Raw genomic sequence first — 20,064 nt, forward strand, 5'->3', positions numbered from 1 at the left:
TGATTGCTGGTGGGAGCGTTGAGGAGAGGGGAGGTGAACGTTAGGAGGGTGTTGGATTACAGCTGCTGGGTCACCTTTGTGTGCATGTGCTGTTCGAACTTATGTTTGAAATTTATTTCGGGGGATTTAACATTTTCGTTTCATTCATTCAAACCTTTATTTAAGACTCTGGAAATCATTTGAAGGAGACTCTCACTTTCAGTGATGCCGAGCATGACCAAAGACATTAAAAACAATCAATAAGGAAACAAATAACAGTTAAAGTAGAAGTAAAATCATACAAAACAACAAACAATAATAGTAATGTATAATTGCTCAAAATAAAAATACAGGATAATAAACATGATATGGTGTAGACGTATAATTCAAAACATTTATACTAATTTAAAACAAGATCTGAAATAAGGCATTTAAACAGCCGTTATATAGGCAGAGTGTCCAAATCTAAGTGCTTTGCAGGTTATTCTATGTGTAAGGTGCACTGTAAGAGAATGACATTTTTCCTAGTTCAGTTCTGATTTTTCTGTGCTTTCTAAGCACATCTATGGATGTTTATACGTGTTGGACATCAGAGATAGTAATATCTCCAGAAAGTCATCCATGAGCTATGTGTTGTAGCCATTGCTACTGTTGCAACTAAAAGGAATTAATCCTGAAACGTATTAAGGGCCAGTTTGAACTGGGCTTTGAGCCCACTGCAGCTGAACGTGAGTCAGGTTCTTGTTGCATCCTCGGGTGAAAGGTGGACGTGGTGTCTGGTTTCCTGTTCACTCTCCATCGCTGCTGCCAGGGCTGAACATGTTGCCAGGCACTTAACTCCAAAAATGCAGGCCACCCTTTAGTCCAGTGAGGCTGTGATCAGATTAACAAGAGCACTGTGTCACGAAAAGGCATATCCTTTATTTTATTCAGACCACTGTTTTGACAGCTATTGTGGTGTGATCCTGCAACTGCATCGACTAATCAAGTTTTTACGCTTTTTAGCGTATACCATTTAGCATTGTGCTAATTCTACAGAGTTTACTGCTGTGATGACTTCCCAGAGTGGGAATAAAGGAGTATTATTTGTTGTTTATTGTCTTAGAATCAGCCTTCAGACAGGCTGTCTTGGTTCCTGTTGCATCATCTGTACCTTTCGCACGCCACAGTACTGCTCCTTTTGTTTGAATACAGGTGCTTAATGGTATATTCTCCACTACAGCCAGTCACTTCTACAAAGGCAAACTGTGTTTTCTTGTTTACACTATTGACTTTAACAAAGCCACAATGGCCTAATTACATGCCGTAGCACAATGCAAGCATGTAATAACTGTTAGGTGTTGACAGAGGGTTTGACCAGTGATTCACTACTAGTCACTACTACTACTAAGTACTAAGTGCTGAAGTGTTGAAGCTACTCTAATGACCTCTGCTCCATTAACCAGCATCTGCGGTCAAACTATTTTTGTGTTAATTGTTTTTGTCTTCGTGTTAATTTCCGCTGCTACACATCTTTTTGGGCAGATAACCCTTCATCAAGAAAATAAACCATGTTTGCTTTTTGCTTTTGGGGTTTTTGTTTCACCTTGCAGTGTTCAGTGTGGCTGTAATAAGCTGTGCACCAGTCTCCTCTGCTCTCTCTGAGCGGGGCGGAGAAACACCATGCAAGACACGAGACTCTTACACTGAGCTAAAATAAAACAAGCTTTCATAACTTTGGTAAATAATGTAAATAAACAGTCTCATACAGCGTTTCGTTTATGGTGTGTGGTGTTTTGAGGCGGGCGAGGCTCAGCTGCTGCTCTGAAGTTCAGCAGAGCAGAGAAACAGACAGCTTAGTGTAGCAGAGGTGATGAAAGCTGTGCTACCGCATTTCTGTGCATGACAGTAAAAACATCTGTGACAGCTGACATAAAACAAAGGATCGGATGCCTTATTCGTTAAATATTTATGATCCCGATCAGTCAGAAGATATCTTGATTTGCCTGGACGCCCCTATCAGAGACTCACTAGCAGATGCATTCTAAGCAGACGGATATGGTATGAGATAAAGTTATGTTTAATTTTTTTTTAATGAAACATAGAGATTTGATGCTTCTCACCACTGCAATGTGACATTTTTGCCCATGGAAGTACAATTACCATTTGAAGCCAAGATAGCATACTGTGTTTGTTACCTCTTTACTCAAAGGAGGGCTGCAGTATTTCCTCTCTTTGCTTTGCCAAATAAATAAACTGATGTTAAGGTACTCTACACGGTCCCTTACGTCCCTAATGAAGACCATGTTCGGTTGAGGTCTTCGTTTTAATCACTAAGTGAAGGGTTTTAATCTAACTTCTCGTCTTGCTTTGCCTGAGATTGCCTTCAGAACGTTTTTTTTCCTTTCACCGGCTTTTGTGTACTTTAAGAGCAGCTCAAGGTTTAATAAGCTTGAAACGTAAAGCGTGAAACGTCATTCTCCTTTTTACTCTTCTTTTCATACACATGGGCATAAAACCACACGCACACTCACATATTGTATGTTTTTACATCAACGTACACACTCATCAACCTTTTTTAAATGTCTTTTATCATCTGATTTTAATTTTTCTCTTTGTGACAGCTCTTGTGATGTTTTTCTGTTGTGATTCACCGTTACATGTTAATGTTAGCAGATTCATGGTATGTTACATCGCACTCTTCTTTTTCATTCGCTGACGATGAGATAAATATAGAATATCAGCTGACTTATTCTTAAAAACAATACATAAACGCATTTCCAAGAAAGAATACTTTCATAAATCTAGTTATATCTTAATCTTGTTGTCTCCTGTTGTCTCTAGACTCAGCTCCCCAGCTGCGAGGGTCGGGGGTGGGGCCAAAGAAGATTGGCGTAACCTCAGCAGTGTCTGACGAGTCGGTGGCTGGTGATAGCGGTGTGTACGAGCCTTCAGAGCGCAGGTATGAAGCCCTTTTATCTGCATGGATATCCAGGATGGTGTCCTTTGATCAGTCTGGCACATTGCATGTTGCATTTATAAATAAACCCCAGTTTCACTGTATATTAAGTTGTTCAGAGAAAACATTTGAAGTGCCATGTCTTCACACTCCTTTGGTCATTGCACTTGAAAAACTTTTTCCCCAAAACTCGATGCTAGGTATTTCCTTAACTTTTTGTTAAGTGGTAATAATTTGGACAAATGTTCATGTTGAACATTTGAACATCACCACACCTTCATGGTGTCCTTGTATCACCACTGCACAGTGTTAAAATATAGACATTTGAAGTCTCACATCAGTCTCAGCTTGTTTGACTCAGTAGTATGAATGTCTGGGTGGTTGTGTTTCCTACAGGCCGGGCCTCCCTGCAGACATGCTCCTGGGCTCGTACGAGGAAAGGTTGGCACTGGGCTGCTCTCAGGTGCAGCTCGGCTTCCGCTATGAGTCCAGAGACCAACGCTTCACTATCTACGTCATGCAGCTATCCAATTGCAGCGCCCTCTGTCTCCCGGCTGACCAGAAAATGTACGTCACTTTACTTCTGTCTTTTAGATGGTGCTTTTTAATATGTAATTTAGGCGTAAATGTATTTTATATGTCAATTTCTTATTGCAGATTTTAAGTTACAAATATGAGTTTTTTCACAGCAAAATAGCAGTTAAGCTAAGCACAGGTGATTTGATGGTTGAGACTACCTGGTTAAATATATAAAGGTTATACAGCGCCATGGTAACACTTTGGCCTGTGTCTCCTGCAGTTATGTGCGTTCAGCGGTGCTGCCCTGTGTTGAAGCCACCCGCTGCCTCTTCCGAACACGAAGTCATCTGCATCAGGACGTTATGGAGGTCAACGAGGTATTCGGTATGCAGATATCCCACAGTGCATTGCGGCAGAAGACGCTGAGGGTCGACGTCTGCAACACCAGCAAGTCGGGCCATGAAGAATGTCTGGTTAGTAGAGCTCTCCTTTCTGATTTTACATCTGGGATGCAGAGAACATGTAGTGATTGTTTGATTGAAATGTTATTTTCCTGTTATTTTCCTGCAGATTTGATTGTGATCCTCAATTTGAAGATGACATTATAACAAACAGTACAATATGACAAATATTTTATCTGTAAAAGATTCAATAGACATGCTTTGTTTTAGAGTCGGTGAATAATTAATTTAAATATAATTAATTAGTTAGGGATTGTGTACAAAAAACATCATCAGTCCCAAACAATACAAACAGATGCTTTATGCCACTTTTAGTTGCTTTTTACTTTCTGTCTTTTATCTTATATTGTCCCCACTGTGTAAATATATGGAGTCCATTTACAAAGATATTTTGTAAAGCAACACTATTTAAACTCTCAATAGTATCGTAGTATTGTCAGTCATCTGGAACGTTGTAAGCACTTAGGGAAATCATTTAAAAGATAGAAGGAAAGTTATTATAGGATGGCATCTCATTCAAAATTTAAAATGACACTGATTTAAAGAAAAGGGAAAAAGAAAAGGACAAAGTAAAGAAAGTAGCACAATTCAAATACAATTAAACTTAAAAATTAAACTTTAAAAAATCTACTTGAAAAGAACGAAACAAATTTACAAAGGATAGAGAAGCTTTCAAAATACTTTACATAAATGTAATTATTTATGTCCTCAATGTTTTTAAAACATTTTGTGCTTTGAGTTTTGACGAAATGTGCTTTGTTTGAATATATATCAAGTCTGCGATGTGTGTGTTGCACTGTATCATAATGCAACAATGATTATACACACATGAATTTAACAGTATCATGGCAGATGACTAATTGGATGGTTTTATTGCAAGCACTCAAAGAAAAAAATGTTTAGAGTGGATTTTTTTAAACACAGTGAGCTCCAGATGTTTCTGTTTTCCATCTTACCTCTCTCCTCCCCTGCAGGCGGGAGCCCAGATCAGCCTGGCTGATGTCAGCTGCTCAGAGGAGAGATGCACCAAGTGGTACAACCTGCTGAGTCGTGCCTACATGCCCGAGATCAATAACAAGGACAAAGAGAGCAGAGCGGCCGGCTCAGACAGGGTACGGATGGGGGAGACACTGTCACCCAGTGGACTGTTTGTTCACACATCAGCTGATGCTTTGACTTACAGAATGACATCCAGAAGTGAAAATTTGTTCAATACAGCTCAGAAATGATCTGAAAATAGTTTTTAAAAAGGATGTAGTAAGCCTTCTTCTGCATATTATTAGTGAATCCAGTTTCCCCTTTTATTAACCCTTTGAAACCTGAGCAAATTGGCTTGACTCCATTCAAAAACGGGAAGAAGGCAATGAGCAATGAAAGAGGAAACAACCCAAAAATTAACAAGAAAAGAAAAGAAAATTACAACAAAAAGACAAGGAAATGAGTAGGAAAAAAGTGCTGAAAAAATTATTATAATTTTGTAAAATATTTTTAAACGTGTAATTATGACAATTATGAATATAGTTTTTCTCAAGCTTTTATCTTTTTTTACCCTAGAAACGAAAAAATATTTTCTAAATCTACTAATTTCTCTCATTCCGTAAAACATTTCTTAAATTGCTCATCACCTTTTTCCATGTTTTTGAAAGAAATTGCACCAATTTGCTTGGGGTTCAAAGGTTTAAATACTTGTGATAGGCATGTGTGAAAGGCATCTGAAAGTACCACAAGAAACATTTACAAATCAAATTTATATTTCTCAGTCTTTTGTAGGCTTTGTTGTTGTTTACCCGTTTGTTCGATAACAACACTTTAAAATTAGGAATTAAAGTTGCTGAGGTTTGTTCCTGACTTGTGTGTTCTGTGTTTCAGACTCGTGTTTCCAGCAGTGACAGAGTCAGAGCTCCTGAGGACGATGAGTGGTGAGTGTTTTTATCATCTACTTTTGTTTTATTTATTTCCTCCCTCACTGATACATTGCACCACCAGCTGTCCTCTCTTTATTTCTCTTTTTTTCATCTCACTCTGCCAATATTTAACTTTTTAACGAATGATTTCTTGATCTTCACCATGCATCAGTGTCTGTTAGGACGCCATCACACATCATTTTAATCCTTTAAGTGAGTTGAGTCTAACTGCATTATAAAGTACCCTCTGCACATTTTTTTTTAAAACTTTTAAGTACATATTTTAGAGGGTGTAAATAATTTTGTTGGTAAACCTCATGTTTTTACACTGAGATGATCTCCCGCTTCACTCAGCAGAACTTAAGTAGTCAGTTACCACGTGAGTGTTTGTAAAGGGACAAACACACACACAGAGACAGAATGTCACCTGGCAGGTTCAGACTGTAAACAAAGCTGCTTGAATTTTTGGATACACCTCCCCCTTTCTTTTGAATGACACCTCCTCATGTCCTCGTCCTGACGACGATCAGCATGTGTCCTGAGGTCACGCTGCCCTCAACACACACCCACACACACATAAAACACCTGTCGTGTTTCACAGGAAGGAAGGAATTAGACCACCTGGTATTTCTTTTCAATCACTCTTTCACTCTCACCACTTCTCTCTTTCTCTTCAATCACTTGCTCTAGTTTTGTCCACTTTTATAGAAACTAAACAGACAGATTTGTAGTTTTTATATCATTTCAAGGTTCCTGCAGATCCTTAAAAAGCCTTAGAAAGGCAATTCATTAATCTAAAAAATACAGTCTTAGTTGGTATCAAAATGTCTAAAATCAATATTTCAGTCTTAAAAAGACACAAAAAGTAGGATTTTAGCTGTAGAAACCTTGTATTTATTGTAATTCTTTACAACCTACATTTGGCTTTGAATGTTTGACTTTTACCAGACTGTTTGGTATTTTGTGGGCAAATTCACAAAAGGATTGTACGGATTCTGATGCTCAACCTGCACAAGCAAGTCAAAAAGAAACAGTGCAATTTCTCAAAGTGGTGCTCCTGCATTATTTGCACATTTTTAAATTAGGCAATATTAGTGTATCCTATCCTCCCCTCTCTCATCTTCTTAATGCGTCTCTGTGGGTTATTGTCAGGCACGGCAACTCTCTGGACATGTTTGATGATGAAGAAGGAAATGGCGTGGAGGGGGTCGGGCCTCTGGAGGAAGAGGATGAATTTTATCCTGATAGCACCCAATGGGAAGCAGAGGAGGAGGAGGGGGAGGAAGAAGAGGAGAAGGTGGCCAAACCTCCTCCGAAAGCTGCGGCCATCACAGAGAAGGTAACTTTTGTGGTTTTCCACTAGTTGTTTATCACGCCTGAACGAAAAACACCAACTAGGAAAGCTATGCAGCAACAACAGCAGCGGTTTTATCTGAAAAAAATTAGGTGTGACTTTTAGTCCTGTTGAATAAAAAAAGCAATTTTTGCCTACATTTTACAGTCACATGAAGAAAGATCTATCATATAAGGAGCAGAGAGGCACATTTCAACTCCCACTGGGCCAAAAAATTAGCTACAATGCGATTCTTCATCTGAGCTTGTTTCTGAAGTTGGTCTTCAACTGAGTTAGAGAGAGCATTTCATGTCTGAATTAAGTTTTGGAAATCCTAAAACCGCTGTTGATTTTTGATGTTTTTTCTTCTGTCTACTGAAAGGTTGATGGAATTTCTTGCAGACATTAAACAAGTTTCCAAACTAAACTTTAATAAAATATTTAAGCTCTGTTCTCTGTTATTGATTTGTGTTCTTTATTCAGGTGAACAAGGAGACAAGCATGGACAACTTGTTGCCGTCCCACCACTGCTCGGTGGTTCGACCCAAGGAACGCCGCCCAGATGTCCGCCAGCAGAACCCCTTCATGAGGGGGAACACCATCATCCGCTCCAAGACCTTCTCCCCCGGGCCTCAGAGCCAGTACATCTGCAGGGTAAAAAAAACTCAGCAGCGGAAATAGCAACAATAATAATACATACAATAAAACATCAGCACATCAGACAGAGAGAAACAGACTTTTAACTCCTAAACATTTACAAATGTGTTCATGAATTAAATTTTTCACTCTCTGCTGTTTTTGTCTTTACTAGATTAACCGCAGTGACAGCGACAGCTCCACCCTCTCCAAGAAGTCTCCGTTTGTCAGGAACGCTTCGGAGAGACGCAGCATGCGCATGAAGAAGGTAGAAACAACTTCGTCACTCCTGTCCCCTGATCTTTCTCTCTGGAAAAAAACACAATATAAAATCAGCTAATGCATCAGCCTAACCAATATTCTTGCCTTTCGAGACGGTCACTGGGTCATATTAGGCGTTGATAGTGTCATAAATTCTTGCCATTCCATGACAGACTTCATGTTTATTGATACTACACCCCCATCAGTCGTAGCATAATGCACGGATACTCAGCTTGCTTTGGTTGGGGGCCACTTTTGAAAAAATGTCAGGAGGCCAGGGGCCAGTCGCAGCAGCCCCATACATGTTTCTCAGTTTTAGGACATTTCTAGCATTGTAGGACAAATCTAGGATTTTAGGACATTTTTCTGACTTTAGGACATTCATCAGATTTTAGGACATTTATCTGATTTTAGGATCCCCTGCAGGCTGTTAGTTAAGTATCACTGGCTTAATGTCTTTAATGACCTGGGACACACTGTTGATTTATTTTTTCTTTGGTTGTTGTGGGGCATCCCAGTTGCAGCATTGGTTGTTTTTTTTATTGTGACACACCACATGAAATTGGGAATTTGTGCACCTAAAATAGATCCTTATCCTATGTTTAAACTTATCAGTAGCTGCAGTCAGGGGTTTCCTTTTTTATGAACATTTTTATGGTCACCAATTCTCAATAATGTGTCTACCGGCTTTTTAATTCTTTTAAATTTATATTTAAATTTCAATAGAAATTATTCTTACTGGTCCACTGTAATGGTATAATAATGCCTTTGTATAGCATTCTTATTTTTATTTTTCAAAAAACTGAGACAGTAAGTATGAATACGTTGAATACCTGTCTGTTATTATTATATGTGAACACTTGCATTTGTATCTTTAAATATGATTTTTTTCAAATGCATCTTTTACGTACACATACACTTTATTTGCTTTTATGTTTTCTGTGATTTTTTTTATTTTGATACTCTATATCAGCTGTATGTTTTTTATATGAAATGACATAAACTGGAATTTGACGCTTTAACTTAAATTACCAAATTTGTGGCTGTTTGGAGTCTAAGATGAAAAGGAGTCTTATACTGAAGCCCAGTAGTTCAGGACCTCAGCAGTTTTCTCCCAGAGTGCTTCGCTCCAGCAGCCCGACTGTGTTACACTGTCAGTGATTTGACTTCTCTCCCTCGTTTATCTGCTGTATCTCTGCTCTCATTCTTGACAGTTTAACAGTGAAGTCAAACCTGCAGGTGTATCGACCACATTAACTATCGTCTCCTCCAAGAGACGGAGAGCCTATTTGCATTTCTCATGTCTTAAAACTGCCCGACGACTTCCAGTGAAGTAACTCTCAATATTTAATAACCGTTTGAATGTTTAATGCAGCTCTGACATTTGCCTGCTTCTATTAATTTAGAGTCAGGCAGCGAAATCTCTGCGTCCCTCTCGGGGCTCAACAGCAGAGAGAAATCCACTAACACACTGTTGACAGTAATTGCAAATAATTCAAGGTGTTACTGTAAACTCAGTGGAATTTGTAGATCTTTTCAGACATTAAATACATTGCTGGCTTTAGGTAACAGATTTTGTGCTTTCAATTACACCTCTAAAATATTACAGGACTGTTATGGATAGAGTGCTCACTGGATTTTGCATATTAACACTGTTGGTCAATAGTGGTGAGTTTGAAAGCAATAATATAAGGGAGGTGGAGTGTTTTTTTTCTCTTAGAGGCTGCATCGGCGATGCTTTATTTTGCTGTTGCAGCCTTTATTAACCTCTGAAACCTGAAGCAACATCATTTTTTTTGCTGCTTTCAGGCGCCTTTCAAAAGTATTTTAACCCTTGAACTCTGAGAAAATTGGTTCTGTTTTGTTTAAAAACATGGCAGTGAGCAACTCAGGAATAAATGTTTCACAAATAGCAAGAAATTAGTAGATGTAGATAATTATTCTTAAAAACCTAGAGAAATTTGTATGAATTACATATTTAAAATTATGTTACAGAATTATAATTTTTAAGCACCTTTCCCTCTGTAATTTCATTGTTTTGTTATGTTATGTTATTTACTTATTTTTTAAATTGAAACTAATTTTCTGGCACTTTTTACTATTTTTTAAACATTTTTGGATCATTTCTTCATCATTGTATTTTGCATTATTTCTTCTTTCCATGATCACTGACTTCTTTCCATGTTTTGAAAGAAAACAAGCCAATTTGCTCAGGTTTCAAAGAGTTAATGACAGAAGTGACGTTGGAGTCTAAAATTTCATTGACCAAATGATAAATCGAGAAAACATTTACGCTAATGACAGTCACTGCCCTAGTCTGTTTGTGTCTGCAGCTCTTAACTGTGTCCCTCCTCGTCATTCCCTCAGCCTCCTGTGCAGGTCAAAGGACTTGACGGTCTCCTTCGGACATCCTTGGACCTGGAGTTGGACCTGCAGGTGTCTCGGACTCGGCAGGCCCGACTGGCGCAGGAGCTTCGGGTGCTGCGGGAGCTGAAGACGCAGCTGGAGAAGGCGAGGCAGCAGGGCCAGAGAGAGCTGCCGGCCTGGGTCCAAGAAGACGAACGCTTCCGCCTTCTCCTCAAGCAGGCAGAGAAACAGGTAAGTGACCATCCTCGAGTTAGCTCAGGTCTGTTTACCAGTCCATCCAGGTGTGCTGAATCATACTTAGCATAAGCTTTAGTCCTCCAGAGGGACACTTTTCTTTTAAACGATGTAGAGCAGAGTCGAGTATCCGTGATCTCCTGCTGTGCTCTTGGTTTAGACTCATGAGGAGCAGCTACAGGAGAAACGGGTGGAGAAGATGATGAGGGCAGCAGCCAAGGACGTCCACAAGATCAGGGGCCAGAGCCGTAAAGAGGTCCCCGAGGTCCAGACCTTCAGGTGGGAGAAACAACAGACCAGTCCATTTCAGTCAGAGCTAGGCAGAGTTCTGAGACATGAGACTCAGATGTATGTTTCTAGATGTTTCTCTGGATGTTGACTTTGTTTAGTTTCATTCAGCACACAGAATCTATTAGAAAGTGCTCAATTAACAATAGACCGCTTAGAAAAACACTTCACAGAGGCTTTATTTCAGAAAGGAAGACACAGAGAAAGGAATTTGATTAAGACTGTGAGATTGTGTTCTGTTCCAGTAATGCACGCTGGCTAGGACACATAATAAACACAGAAATTATTGGAATTATTTATCATTTAGCACCAAAATGTAGATATATCTCTCATGATGCAGGAGCACATATGCTTCCAGATAGTTTAACTCTGAAGTTGTTCTACTTTTTGGCAATTCAGCCTCATTCCAGGTGGTGTCTGTTTGACATTTGACTGATGGCACATGTTGTGAAAAAGCTCAGTGTGTTTTGTTTATTGCAATATTCTTTTGTCATTTTAAAGACAATGTATCATGACATAATGAAGATGATTGCAAAAATGGATCCCACACTTTTTTATATCACATATTCATTATGTAAATTGTAGGGATGCATGATATTGAATTTTATCAATATTTTCCAACTCATTTTGGCCTATTGTAGATGCTGATATATACAGCTTTTATTTTTTTTACACCTAATTCACATAAGAAAACTTCTTAAATGTGGGCTATGTGTAGGTTACATACATGTGTAATATTTTCATTACAAAAATGTCAATTTCAGACCTTTGCTGATATATTTCACTTGAAACCCTTTTGCCTGCTGATATTGATGTGCAGGTACTGTTGTGCATCCCCACATTGTGATTGTGTTCTCCATAGCAAGTGGAGAAAAAACAGCTTTAATATAAACCAGACTACTTCCGAGCTCGGAAGTAATATAAAAAATGTACATAGAAAGTCAAATTAGTTTTATTTATATAGCCCAAAATGACAAATCCCGTAAAATAAAAAACAGATATTTTTAAACCTTTGATTGGGATAAGGAGACATGTCACAAAAAGAGGCAGAAAAACGAGGAGCAGGGTCCCTCCTCCAGGACAGACAGACATGCAAGACATGTCCATATATGCAGAAAAATATAATTAAATTGTAATTGTAATTTATTCTTAATAAAGCTTTGAAACTTCAAACTACTAAGTGTAGCTCCAGTAATACAATATAAAGAAACAGAATGACAAACTTAATAAAGAACAGATTTACAGTATTTAGAATATACATTTTATCCAACAACTTAAACCATAAAAAGTCATGAAGTTTGGCATTAGGACTTTGTAAGAGAAACTTTGAAACTAAATTCGACCTTGCGCTACAAGTGAAGATCTCATTGTTTCCAGCTCTGACTGCTTCCTGTGTTTTTATATATTGTATTTCAGAGAGAAGATGGCATTCTTCACACGAGCAAAGACCAGCATCCCCGACCTGCCGGCTGACGACGTGTAGAGAAGCATTTCAAAGTATTCCCCCTCCTCCCCCTGAGTCTTAGCCTGCTGTTTCCATACAAATGAAGCAAACCTTTGGCGGTGTTATGAAGAATTTAAAAATAATAATAACAATATGTTTAGTAGAGAAAACACTCAAAACCGTGAAGAAACACATTTTTAAAGAGCGCAGCATTTCTAATGTGGATAGTCTTTGTTTGTAAATTAGTGATAGCACTGCTTCTTTTTTTTCCACTCTGTTCATGGCAAAGTGTTTCTGTTACTAACCTGCTGTTTATAGGCTCTTAGGTGTTAAAAATCATTCCAGCACAAAGTCACACAGCTGCACATGTGCATACAAAGAGTTTTGTGCTGGAATGATTTTTAACACCTAAGAGCCTATAAACAGCAGGTTAGTATATATATATATAAATGTGTATTGATAGCACAAAAAAATATCAAACTACGGTACTAAGGCAAAATAAGCAACTTAAGCTGATATAAACATCTAAATGTAAGAGATATTTAATATTGATCTTCAAGTGAAGTTTTTTTTTAGAGCATTTTAAAAACTTTATACGCCGACAAACATAAGCACACCTGAAGCTTGTCTCGTGTACAATATTACAGCACAGATACATAAGCATCATCAGCATCTTTTACAAAAACAGGACACAACAACACGAGAGGAAAACTGGAGCACGTCTTATGTTTTACTAAATGAACTGGATCTGACGATTCAAGAGGGGAGATTCTTCTCATTTTAGGTTAAACGTTTAAAAAAAAAATGCCATGATTGTCTCTCACTAGTCACACACACTCAGCAAAGTGTAGAAACAGCACTAACTCTCACTAACACTCAGGTAGTTGATCGGATAGTCTGCACTTTAAAAAAAAAAAAAAAACTTGAGGTAAAAGTTTAAAAAAAAAAAAAAAGAAACTTTATGTAGGTTTTTGGAAAAGAAAAAAATGTAAAAAAAATCTAAATCCAAAAACCTTTGCCTCAAATGCGCTGGAATGATTGTTGATTGTTGAAGCACACAAAGATTGTCGAAACACACACACAGGAAGTGAAGATCAAATGTATTTTTGATGACTGTGAACTAAAAGGAGTTTTAATGTCAGACTTCCCTTCCCTCTGTTGCCTCTCTGTAACTGGATGTCTCGGATACATATCTGTTCAGCAGCTGTATAATGTTGAGTCATGTTAGCGTGGTGATCCAGCAAACCTCAACTTCATTTATCAAGTCCTTCAATCTGCACTAATCTATATTTACAAATTAACAATGGGAAAAATGACTAAACTGTAAAAGACGTTTTTCCACAGATAGCGCTCCATAAGTATCAACAGCTTGTAGTGCTGCCCCCAAGAGGCAAACAAAAAGGAATTACAGCAGGTTTCAGTCCTCACTTCTGCTCCATGCCAAAATTACTTACGTTTTTTACTATCCTTAAACAAATTGCAGGAGGAAATGTTGTCACAGAGATAAAATTATTTGTCTTTTGCAATCAGTCAAAGGGCCAATGTGCTATTTTTGATTGGAGAACTTGCGCAATAAACGTGAACATAACGTTTTTTAAGGATTTCTCAAATTTTCGGACTGTTGGAGGACTGTGGAGTTGGAGAGATGCATAATTAAGATTTCCGGTTTTGTATTCTGCTGGTGTATTACTATGTGTATCCTGTTTTCAAATTGCCGAAATAACTAAAAAGTCAAAAGTCTAACCAGTCATTACATATATTACGTGTTCATAACTCTTCATAGCACTTGCAGATATTAGAGGTTCTACATAGTGCTGGTGTCCAGTGGGTGCAGATAGAATAAAGAAACACTCGAAAATAAGTGGATTTAGTGAATCATTTTAAAAGGAAGTAGTAATTTGTTTGGGAAAATGTTGCTCCTTCAGGAAATCAAAAAATCTCCAAAAGCCCTCCCAAGCAACATAAACGAATAAAAACTTGAGGAATGAAACACATATTTCCATAAAAATATTTAAAAATGATCATTAACAAATTTGGACATCCCATCAATTAATTACTTCTAATTATGCTTTTAAATGTGAGCACTTGCACAGTAACCTGGCATGAAAGTCAGAGAGAAAAGTGTTTTTATATTTTTCTCGGAGTGCAGACGGCAGGAAAGAAACCCTACGTTATCTGTATGTGCAGGGTGCCGCTTAATTCTGCACCTCTGACATGACAGTGTAGAAGTCAGTTAACCCTTTGTGCTCCTGGGATGTGATTTCTATTCAGCTCAGTGAAGGCTTACTGACGTCTGACTCTGTTTCCAAGGCAACCTGACTTATAAATCTGCAGCAGACCTCCACTCTGGCACATCTCTTGTTTACTGACTCTTTGTGTTTGTACCTGGATGTTGAGCAGCTCTTGTTGAAGTTGTCCTTGGTGCTTGTTTCAACATTTCACCTGTGTTAAAGCAAAACTCTTCAGGTGATATACCTCATGTTTAGACGTTGCAATCTTTTCAATGCTTTTGATGAAAACTGGACTTGCGACATTATGTTGGGATGTTTTAAGCATACTTAGTATTGATATTTAACCCTGATTTTGGTGTCGTGGGGGTGGGAGCATTTCTCTCAAGTTGCCATTTTATACTGGCTGTCATCAATAATAGAGAGAGAAATCCCTCAAGATACACAGCAGCCATGGTAAAGACCTGCAGGAAATAGACCCAAATGCATTGTGGCAACAAGACAGGTTAAGTTTTCAACAAGAACTGGAAAAGCTTTCTCATTACTCTTACTACCTCATTTTTATGACCAATTTCTTAGTATGTTTCTTCCACAAAGTGTAGTGATTACAGTACAAGGAAGCATTTAACTGCAGAGGGGTCTATGTGCGCAGTTTACAAATAGTCAACAAATCAGCAACAAAATAACTAACTTCAAGAAAAATCACAGCTTAAGTCGGCACTATTTTGTGGCTGGAATCGTGAAAATAAACAAAAACTGGAAATTTTAATAAATAGATAAAACGAAACAAAAAAACAATGCAACATGTTGTTCAAGGGTACTCTGGGAATTGTCCTAAATGAGTAACTCAAGTAGAAATAAATAGATAGAGGGAACAAAGAAAACCACTCCACAACTGGTAAATTGCACCCACTGGACACCAGAGCTGGGAATCATCAAAGACCGCACGATATAAAACTATTATGATAATTAAGTCATGATACAATATTATTACAGTTTTAAATGTGTTGTGATATGCTGAGTATTCTGATAACATATATTGCATTTAATTACCTTTTCTCAGCTGCAAATTATGCCCCCAAAGGAGAATTTGTCAAAATGTGTTTTATCTCAGGATAAAGTTTTCAGTTTGCTCCTCTCACTTAAGTCATTATTGTTGCAGAAAATTGTATCTAGTGGACTGTAAGAGCTATTGATTGAAAAGCTATTTTGATTTATCAAAAGTTTCATTTGTATTTGTAAAAATTGATACAAAGTTTTGTTATAATCTGGCCAGTAGTTTTTGAGTAATCCTGCTAACAGACAAACAGATGAACAAACATAATTGGTGACGGAAATAAGGTAAATTAGCAAATAAGAGAGACAACCTTGCAGAGCGACAAATCAGAACATGAAGAAGAAATGAAGCGTAACAAAATTAGGTGCAGTTTTTTGGGGATAAAGGTGTCAAAATTTTATTTTTCTTCCAACAATTTCTCTTTGGGTGAACATAACTGAGAAGTTTACAGTCTTATTGTGGACCCTCACCTGTAATGTTTTGTCAGTTTCATTGGGTCATGTGTCGCAGAAAGTCACAACCAGCTCCATAAACTCCACGTTGCTTTATAGGAAAAAAATAATCTCAGACTGTTTCAGAAACACAAACCGTTCGCCTCTGTGACGTCTGCTCTGTCATCGGCATTGGTTCTTGTCTTGCTGGGTCACTACGCTAAAAGTGTTTTGGGTACGTTAGGTGCTTTGGATAAATGTGTCCACCATATGACACAAACCCTTCATATAACCATGTTTCCATTCCCGGTGTAAACAAGAATGTAGTTGACAAAAACCTCTCTGCTGCTGTCATTCCAGATGTTTCTCCATTTTACTGTTTGTAGATAAACAGCAGCTCATACAAATGCTTGAACTGTATCTCAGATCCAATGGAGAGTTGACCTCCAACCTTTTTTTTTTTTTTTTTTTGCCTGTTCATGTGTTGCCTTCGGTGTGTGTATGTGAAAGACCAACAGAGGAAATTGATTTTGGCCTATTGTCCTTGCTAGCTGTATCCACTTCCTTTCCTTTTTTTCTTTTTTTTATCCACCCTCCAATATTTCAGTGATCTCCAAAAAGTCCCAAAAATGAAAATCAGCCTTGTTTTCTGATAAATACTGTAAATGTTTTTAAGAAAGATAGTCACAGCACATACAGGTAGACGTAGGAATATTTTTGCACAAGTGTTTATAAGGATAATTAATATTACACAAATAATAATAATCGAACACTACAGCTCTTCACCCCTCGTGTAGAAAAAAACAACAAAAGCTGAAACTTGATGGGAACTGCATCAAACGCTGTGAGGACGTTCACACTGAAGCTGCGTTCACACTGCAGGAACCTAATGTTTGACTCTGTCAGTCTGAACAGTCACATTTCTGACCTGAACAAGAGATCAATGCCAAAGATTTAACACCTGATGCAGAAACAGGAATGGAAATAGTGGTCCATTAAGTAATACTTAAACTGTTCACACAGCCACGAGTTTCTGAGTGCTGTAGATTTCGTTATTTGCACATGTTTGCAATGGTTTACATGGTCGCCTGTGCAGATGTCCATGTGCCTACATGTGTTGACTGTCTGCACCTACGCGCTCTCTGACTGTACATTTGTGGATCATGCTGAAAATCTATAGTACAAACAGAACTCATAACATCTTTCCCAATTTATTGTCAATTGAGCAGCTCCAAGCTTTATACTTAATGACAAAAAGAATATGAATATTAGCACTCTAGCTATTATATTTGGTTGTTGTTGTTCAGGTTTACTAATGTTTTTGGACTGTCTTCGACCATAGGAATAACATGTATGAATTTTAAAAAGTGGGTGCAATTCCTCTTTAAGTTGGTATACATAACCTTAATCGGCTCTTTTGTCAGATAAATATAGTGGATTAAAAGCAAATACAAATTTCGGCTACTAGGGTTAGTGACTGCAAAGAAGATGCATTCGTACTCTTTGGTAACTGTGAGTAGCTTAAGAGCTCTTTGATTAGAACTGTTTCGTCTGAGCTCTCTCTGTCTGCTTTTACGGGCACGTAGGTCCGTTTTTTCCTCTGTAGCAACATGTTAGATAACTGTGCATCCCGAGGGTGCAATCAAAAGTAATGCAAAAGGATTTTTGTAGCTATTGATGATGCCCTATTTAGCATTATGAACAGCTCAGACTCTTGACTGATCCCTGAACTCACACGGAACTTAACTTTAATTTCCCTCCAGTTCCACGTTTTTCCTTGTGTCTTGGTATGTTTGTATTTTATTTTATTTTGTCGAAACTTTTTCAACTTTTCACAGTCAGGCAGGTCTTTTTTTCCAATTCCCCTATACGTCTCACTTTCTCACCACTAAACCACTCCGTCGCCAAACAAACCGGAGCAAACTTCTGATCCGACTGTTCAGACTGAGGTCACATTTTCCATAATTGTCATGTTTATTTTTTTTTTTGTTTATGTTGGTCTAAATTTAAAGAAAAAGATAAACATATCTTTGAGTCATATTCAGATCTTCCTGCAGTGTGAACGCAGCGCTGAACTCTGACGGGGCCGAGGGTTTTACTGTAGCAGGAACACTGTGAAATTGATGAAAGCCTTTGGAGTTATGTGAGAGAGTGTGCCTTTCGGAGCCCAACATGTAAACTTTTTTCTGTCTGTCTTAAAAAAAAAAAAAAAAAAAAAAATCTTTAATATCCAAACATGGCTGCCATCGATCTGATCTGAAAGAAGCTGGAAACGTTTGCGTTAATTTTCCTAATGTGAACAGTTTGTTTTGTTTTTCCTCCACTGTAGAGCGAGTACTTTTAAAGAATAGGACTCCGTGTAGTCTGAGGAACAGTACTGTCTGTTTTGTCCTGATAGACAGAATGTTGTTTAACCTCTAAATCAGAAAGACTCGTTTATATATAACAACATCTGGATGAAGGAATGTAGGTTTTTGCTACAAGAAATCACAATCATTCAGAGAAAAAACAAATGCTGTTAGTCACAAATAATTTTTTTTCATCATGTAGGTTGTGATATAAATCTTGTTTGTTCTTGAAGTTCAGTGCATTTTTTCTTCATTTGATTATTGTTTTTTTTTCTTTTTCTAATGAATCTGTTTGTATTACGACTGGTGATGAACCTGGTAATGTGTATGGAGGCGGCTATGAGAAACATACAGCATGTATTTATTGCACTTTGTGATTTGGGTGTGCTTTTCCTGTTTTTTTTTTGTTTGTTTTTTTTCTTTTTATCGCGAGAGTCCCGAAAAGCTGTGAATTTTATTCTCAGACACTGTACTATCGACCAGAGTTGTAAATATTTCACCAGCACAAAAAAACCAAACAATATGTTTTGTAGTTTCACAACAAATAAAAAAAGTTCTTCTCTTCTATTTGGATGTGTTTTGAAAATTAATTTTTCTGCCTCTAAGGGTCTCTTATTACCTTCAAGTGTAGTGCACATTTTCTTTTTCAGGATAACCAGGGCAAATATATATAAGGATATATATATATATATATATATATATATATATATTATATATATATATATATATATATAATATATATATAAATATATATATATATATATATATAATATATATAGTATTTATATATATAATAATAATAATAATAATAATTAGTAGTAGTAGTAGTAGTAGTTTTTTTATAAATAGTTGCTGTTGAAATCTGAATGGATTATATATACGTAGGATCCAGCTATACCTGGACAAAATTAATTTTATTGGAGACTGTGCTAGGCTTGGGTGTCTTTTCACTTTTCTGACTTTTCCCCTGAGTATACACTATATGGTGGTATTAGTGTAAAAAAAAAAAAGTAATCAAAGCAAAAACATTGTTAAACGTTTTTTTTAATATGCAATTAACCTATTTAGACTTAGTCTTGCTGGGTTATGGTCCACTGAAGACTGAGTAGATCGGAAATAAGCGCCCTTTTTTGCTGAAGGACCCAATTTTAATTGTTACTGTGGTGTATCCCAACACATCGGTAGGCTGAATAGATTATGTCTTAATAAAATCTTGTGGCTGATAAACAAATTTTGTAATTGGAGGGCGTCATCTTAAGATAAAGTTGTACATGGCAATACTCCCAAACAGAACAGAGGCTTTATTTTTCTTTTTGTACTAGCTGTGATGTTTTCCCCACCACTCACATTCACTCTCTCTCAGTTCAGCTGCCTGTTCCACGAGTAAAGACTGGCCTCTAGTGGTCTAAGCTGTGCACTACAATACATCTCCATCACCATCTGAATGAAGAGTCACTGTAATATTGATGGTGTTAAAAATCTTTGTGATTTTTAAATACCCCGGTATACTTTAATACTGCCCCAGCCAGGAGTATATGAATATACTGGCATTGTAGCTACTGTTTTGGTGGGGAAATATCTTTTTTACCTGTTTATACCTGTCTTTACATTTATTTCATCCTTACCATTAAATAGT

The 20,064-nt window shown here is 37.4% G+C and overlaps 1 protein-coding gene across 1 annotated transcript in view; it reads left to right on the forward strand.

Moving 5' to 3' along the window:
- Window positions 1-12,741, forward strand: part of wwc1 (WW and C2 domain containing 1) — a 53,150-nt gene extending 40,409 nt beyond the window's left edge. The window contains exons 12-22 of the mRNA XM_042499794.1: window positions 2,803-2,920; window positions 3,314-3,484; window positions 3,717-3,909; window positions 4,872-5,009; window positions 5,767-5,816; window positions 6,954-7,140; window positions 7,618-7,788; window positions 7,946-8,038; window positions 10,399-10,629; window positions 10,793-10,911; window positions 12,337-12,741. Of these exons, the coding sequence (XP_042355728.1) occupies window positions 2,803-2,920; window positions 3,314-3,484; window positions 3,717-3,909; window positions 4,872-5,009; window positions 5,767-5,816; window positions 6,954-7,140; window positions 7,618-7,788; window positions 7,946-8,038; window positions 10,399-10,629; window positions 10,793-10,911; window positions 12,337-12,403 (1,538 nt within the window). The 3' untranslated portion in view covers window positions 12,404-12,741. The remainder of the gene's footprint in view (window positions 1-2,802; window positions 2,921-3,313; window positions 3,485-3,716; window positions 3,910-4,871; window positions 5,010-5,766; window positions 5,817-6,953; window positions 7,141-7,617; window positions 7,789-7,945; window positions 8,039-10,398; window positions 10,630-10,792; window positions 10,912-12,336) is intronic.
- Window positions 12,742-20,064: the final 7,323 nt, after the last annotated feature.

The sequence above is a fragment of the Plectropomus leopardus genome, chromosome 13 (genome assembly GCF_008729295.1).
Source record: "Plectropomus leopardus isolate mb chromosome 13, YSFRI_Pleo_2.0, whole genome shotgun sequence".
Lineage (NCBI taxonomy): Eukaryota > Metazoa > Chordata > Actinopteri > Perciformes > Serranidae > Plectropomus > Plectropomus leopardus.